The sequence below is a fragment of the Aptenodytes forsteri genome, unplaced genomic scaffold, assembly GCF_000699145.1.
Source record: "Aptenodytes forsteri isolate BGI_AS27 unplaced genomic scaffold, ASM69914v1 Scaffold199, whole genome shotgun sequence".
NCBI lineage: Eukaryota > Metazoa > Chordata > Aves > Sphenisciformes > Spheniscidae > Aptenodytes > Aptenodytes forsteri.
Window position 1 is genome coordinate 1,184,351 of NW_008795921.1, and position 6,359 is coordinate 1,190,709.

The 6,359-nt window shown below is 36.4% G+C and overlaps 1 protein-coding gene across 1 annotated transcript in view; it reads left to right on the forward strand.

Moving 5' to 3' along the window:
• LOC103903669 (retinoblastoma-associated protein) overlaps nucleotides 1-6,359 on the forward strand; it is a 38,954-nt gene that overhangs the window by 22,855 nt on the left and 9,740 nt on the right. The window contains exons 11-12 of the mRNA XM_009284913.1: nucleotides 703-812; nucleotides 2,308-2,385. Of these exons, the coding sequence (XP_009283188.1) occupies nucleotides 703-812; nucleotides 2,308-2,385 (188 nt within the window). The remainder of the gene's footprint in view (nucleotides 1-702; nucleotides 813-2,307; nucleotides 2,386-6,359) is intronic.

The window sequence follows — 6,359 nt, forward strand, 5'->3', positions numbered from 1 at the left end:
AAAAAACCTAACCAAAACCCAACAAACTTTTCCATGTGAAATGAAGTCATATCAATATGGGATCTAATCAACTAAGAAACTTTTACCAGTAATTTAAAAAACAACAATGTGGATATGAAATAATGGTCTATGTTTTTGTAGAAATAGGTATGTCTCTTAAGAACTACATCAGTACAAATATCAATATGAAATGGGGAAACTGTTCTTATACTCACAACAAGAAGGTTTGAGTTTGGGTCTTGGTCTTCATCTCCAAACCAGAAGAGACAGGGACTGAGCCGATTGTCCGACAGCTGTTCTAAGGGCAATTATTTTACATTTCCTGCTCCTGGAGACACCTCTTTTTTCTGTAAGGAAAGATTTAAAAGCCTGGAAATGTTAGTTTGATTTGCAGGTCTGTGTCTCCCACTGTAGCTATTTTTAGCTCTTTTACAGTGTCAAGACCTACATTTCTTCAAAAAGGTCTCATGATCTTGGATTGTTTTCTCTCATAAAAGATTATCTTTGTTTGCGTGTGGGAATGATAATTTTCCTTGGTATGTTTCAGCTGTTGTGTAAGAAGTGACTTTGTGAGCTCCAAGGTCATTCTCTTAGCATTTCAGCATTGTATTCATGAGGTAGGACCAGCTTATATTATTCAGTAAACTGTGAAACTTGTTCCTATAAAATAAAGTTGTTTTTTTTTTTCCATTGTTTTTTGAGGTTGATGTTCTCTCGAAACAGTATGACGAGCTCTATCTCAAAAACAAAGATATAGACGCAAGATTATTTCTGGATCATGATGAAACTCTACAGCCTGATGTCACAGCATGGTAATATTTCCATTTACTGCTTTCATTTTATAATAGAAAATGTGAACTTGCGTTGTTTTCCGCCCCTTCTCTGTATCCTGTTGACCTCTTAGGTTTGTAGTTCAGCTAAGGTACTTCTGGCATCGCCAGCCTTGCTTTACATTATTGCTTAAATAATTAGAAAACATATGACTGTGACTCTACCTAAAATGATTTGGAAGCTCTACCCTAATTCTTACTCTGTGCAAGCCCCTGTCGTCCAGGGGAAGCTGAGGAATCAGGAGGAGGAGGCGGCCAAGGCCATGTCACGCTAGTTGACTAGATATGCCTGAGGCGGTGTTACGGTGCTGGGGGGCCAGCTGGCATGGAATGGCTTGCGTCATCACTGTCCAGATCCTCCTTCCTAAAACCAGATGGTGGCATTTGGAAGCTGGTGGCCTGCTGGGAGTGGTCCTCAGCCCATTCTGACTTCTGACCTGTACCCACAAATTGTTTGGGGAATGGTGGTTTGCATGGGACAGAAATGTGCCATGGATGTTTTAGCAGAATAAACAGTTGAGTACCAGTGCCTAGGCACATTCCCTGGTGCTGTTCAGTAATACAGATGTCATGGACCTGTTGGAGCAGGTCCAGAGGAGGACCACAAAAATGATTGGAAGGATGGAACACCTGTCCTATGAAGAAAGGCTGAGAGAGTTGGGGTTGTTCAGCCTGGAGAAGAGAAGGCTTCGGGGAGACCTTATTGCAGCCTGTCAGTACTTAAAGGGGGCTTATAAGAAAGATGGTGGCAAACTTTTTAGCAGGGCCTGTTGCAACAGGACAAGGGGGAATGGCTTTAAACTAAAGGGGGGTAGATTTAGACTAGATATAAGGAAGACATTTTTTACACTGAGGGTGGTGAAACACTGGGACAGGTTGCCCAGAGAGGTGGTGGATGCCCCATCCCTGGAAACCTTCAAGGTCAGGTTGGACGGGGCTCTGAGCAACCTGATCTAGTTGAAGATGTCCCTGCTTATTGCAAGGGGTTAGGAATTGATGACCTTTAAAGGTCCCTTCCAACGCAAACTATTCTATGATTCTCTTTGATTTTTTTTTAGTCATACACTTAAAATTCAGTGGTTCCTGACAATTAAACGTTTCCATAACTTGATGTGAGCTCATGATGTGAGTCTGTGACTTTATCTATGCTAGAAAAATACATTCATTTGAAATTGGATCAAAATGGAGCTAATACCAGCTGTACATATAAATTAAGCTGTTTATAAATAGAATTCTGGGGGAAAAAAAATCCCAGAAGTTGGAAGGGAACTTTGGAGGTCATCTAGTCCAACATCCTGCTCAAAGCAGATCTACTTGGGAATTTAAATTACATTGTTCTAACAACTGGAGTGGTTGGACATCTAGATCTTGTAAAAATCTGTTCTACAGTCTTCTCTTCAGATTAATAAGTCTTTATAGAAAACAGTCTTTTTTGAATTACATTAGTTCTTCATAAGTTTGTTTTCCATTTCTGTAGCTCACAGTTGGAGAGGACACCACTAAAAAACAATCCAGATGAGGAACTTAATCTTATACTTCCACAGACTCCTGTTCGGTATGAGTTTTTCTTTTAAACAAAAGAACACAGCTTAATACCCTAAGTAGAAATATTCATCTTTAGAGTAGTTGTTTCAATTTTAAAGGAACTGTTTTGTTTTTCATAAAACAGATGTGGTTCTGGTCACTAATGAGCAGTGAGCATGTCCTGAGGGGTGCTGAGTGCCCTCAGTTCCTGGTGAAGTTGCTGGAAAACAGGGAGAGCTTTTTACTGAGTTGTCTAAGAAGTGCAAGATGTCTGTAAAATAGATTACTGTATTTGTTCTTGTGAGAATGCACTTTACACTTCCATGGTAGTACTTTTGTCTGCTATACTTTCATCTTCCTTTCCCGTCTTTACTCTAGCTCTGTATCTTCTGGCTTCCTTTCCTGATACCAAATTGTATATGCACACACATTTCTTCTCCCATGATCTTTTTCTTCTTAGTATTGTTTTCTTTCTGTATGGGAAGATTAACATTTCAGAGTGCCAACATTTTTTTTTTCCTGTATTGGGAAGATGAACATTTCAGAGTTCCAATAGAGTTCCAATATATTTTTGTCTATCGGGAAAATGGACAGATATGGTAGAAATGTGGTATTAATTGGAGATTGTTTGATCTACAATCAAATGCAGAAAAACTGCGAGCTTGAATTCAGTTAACCAAAGGAAAGGAGATTTGCATGTACCATTTTTCCCTTGTGCCACACAGTTTTTTGAAAAAAAGCAGTGTGTTTTTGCCTGATGGTGCTTGAAAATTCCTGGACACTCAAGAACTAACCAGCTGTGTCACTGCAATGCCATGTGCTATGTGGACAGACAGAGAAGTGTTCACACAGGCACTCATTCTTAAGGTGTCAGGTTTAATAAAATCGGACAGTGAAGTTCTTGTTCCATGCTTGCTGTATAAATGCCTTTCATTTTAGCATGCTGTTGAGAGAAGATAAAATATTGTACGCTTAATTATTACATCAGTTTTCTCAAATGAGTAAAATTATTTTTGTTTTTATTAAAAATACTTCTACAGTGTTTTTATGCGTGTGGAAGAATGAATTAGACTCTGGGTTTGTGCATCCACTATAAATCTACTAAATGCCCTCTGCAGAAACCAATTGTTTTCTAGCCAACAGTAAGGTTCTGAAAAGCTTCTTCATAAAAATAATGAGACATGCAACTGAGATATTGATCAGTATATGAAAGAACTTTTGATCACCTGTGACTGCAAAAGGTATTTGATTGCCTTAGTGGTCCCTTTTAGTCTTATGCTTCTCATCTTTAACTAAAACAGCAATGCTTTTTTATCCATAAAGGCATCAGCTTGCGTATCGGTTCCCAGACTGAATGTGCGGTATCAGGAACTAGACCATCTATAACATGCGGTGTATTTAACAAGAAGGCCATTGACAACAAAGCCCATTTTTGACAAATGTAGAGAGCTTGGTATTGACGCTTTTCAGTTATACTAGCATTAAAAAAAGCCCTCTAACACTGTGAAAGATGCTTCATTAAAGTTCTTGTCATGGAAGTCCCGTTAAGAAAGTCCAGGAGTACCAAGTTTCTGCATTGCTAAAAATTTGAAATGTGCTAAACCAATTTTGATCTTGAGAGGAGGTCTAGTGATATATTTAGATTCTCTCCATCCACTTGGGCTTTTCTCTGAGTTTTCCAAAACTGATGCCATTTAAGACAGTTGAAGTGAAGGCTTATTCACCAGCAGTGATTTGGGCTGTAGTAACTGTTTTTCATAAAGCCACAGAACTGTCACTAGATGGCAGTAAACCTTTGATCACCAGCATAGAGTGGAAGGTCTCTCATTAACTCTTCCTCCATTAAGTAGAACCCCTTATAGGTTATGTTGAAAGCACCATACTTATTTCTTTGAATCTTTTTATAATGCCTTCTTTCTGGCATTATAAATCTAGACACTTAGAATCTGCTCTAAAGCCCCCTGAAATTGGTGAGAATCTAATAATTTTCATCAGTGGATTTGTATCTGGCCATTTATATAGAAAGCAGTAGATAAAGTGGATGTAAGTACTAGGTCAGAGCATAATGAGAATGGGTTGTGTGTTTTTGTTTTTTATTTTTTTCCACTGTCTTTATGCTTTTCCTTATCACTAGTAGAGTTTTGGCAGAAGTGATTTTACCAAAACCTCCTAAAAAGTAGATTAAAGAAAAATGCATCTTTGCACTACTACAGTTATAATGATTGAACATATTTTTCTTCTTTCTCCGCTTATTTTCTGAGTAATATGAGCCAAATTGAGGTTAAACAGCACAGAAATTTGAAATAAACAAACAAAGAAAACCCCACCAAAAAACAAAAACCACAATGAAAAATTCAGAAAGTAACAATACCACTGGAAGAATCAAACTGTTTCTTAGATGTTAGGAGAGAAATTAACACACTAACCTTTCTAAAAGAACAGAAACTTAATGCTATTGCTTAATACACAACTTGAAACATGTTTTAAAAAAAGCCGGGTCACATTAGTACTTATGGACGCACTGGATATATTATTAGTTCTGTATGCACGTGCAAATAATAAAGGCAGAACAATACATGATATCCCCAAAAGTTGGAAATGTGGGCTGTTTAGATGCTAGCTCATGCACATACCTTCTTGTCTTGTATGACAAGATCATTATCGTTCTTATTTTCCCACCTATAGATATTTCAGTCACCTCCTGGATAATACATGCTATTTGAGAAGAGGCCATGTTCTGTTATCTTAAAATAATGATCTTTCTGAAAGTCATAAAAAATGTTTGTCATCAGGATTTCAGTTCTAGAAGAGAAACTGAAAAATGCTTTCTTCAGAGAGAGATACACTCACCCTAATAAGGCATTTAACTGTCTGTGGAATAAACAACAGGATCCTATGCACTTGTCTTCACAGTATTCTTAATTCTTTAAATTATTACAGCTTTTCTGAAATACTGCTGTTACTTGGGTTAGCTTTAGTAGTTTTCTGCATTAAGACATTGGATATGAATCAATGGATATTACTTGTGGTTTTGAATCTATTTTTAGCAAGAAAATTCTAGGCATTAAGTAGAGATACAAATAGTTTTGATGTCAGTGTTTTTTGTTTGGTTTTTTTTTTTTTTACTCTGTACCTGTAAAATAATGCCAATAAGATCGTATATGGAGGCATACTTCAATACTTCAATATATCCAAGTTAATAAAATGTTATTCATATTTTTTATCTACTTTTCATCTAGACAATAAAGAATTTTTGTTCTACTTTTTAAGAAGATATTGTTTGTATTTCTTGGGAACACTGAAAAATTTCTTTAATGTCTACATCCCTTTCCCTACCCATAATACTTTAAAAGTTAAGAAGATTTTATATTTAAGATCCTTCTAACCTAGCTACAGATATAGCAGGTGGAATAAGGATTACAGAAATTGTAGCCTTTCTATTGGAAATAGAAGGAATTGGAGTTAAAGTAAGAATTTAAGTTTTAATGTGGCTTTTGGGTTCAGATCCAGCAAGGGAGAAGACTATTCTCATGCTATTGCCAATAGGAATGTTCACAGCTCTGCCTCTGAAAAATGTGGTTTTTTCAAAGCATCTGTGTTAAAAAGGCTGTATTTTCTTGTGACTGCCATATTTTAATACATCTTACTTATTACACTTGTGAACAGGTGACTTGAAACATAAAAGTTGTCTTCATTCACCATTCTTTTGTATTATTTTTGTACAAAAGCCAAAGAGGTTTTTTGTTAGGGAGTTGCTTGATTTAACTGAGTATTTTCACATACAAGGATTGCCGTTCCACCGTTTTATTGCTTTTAAAAGTGCTCTTTAGTGTTTATTACTTAATTTATGTTCTTTTGGTTATTTACTTATGGATTGTAATCATTCTAATAATTAGATGATTAGATAAATTAGATTATTAGAATTCACAATGGTTAACACAGTGCGACAGTTTTTCCCAGCAGGTTGTTTGATAACTGGGATGAGAACTAAAATAATTTTTTTTT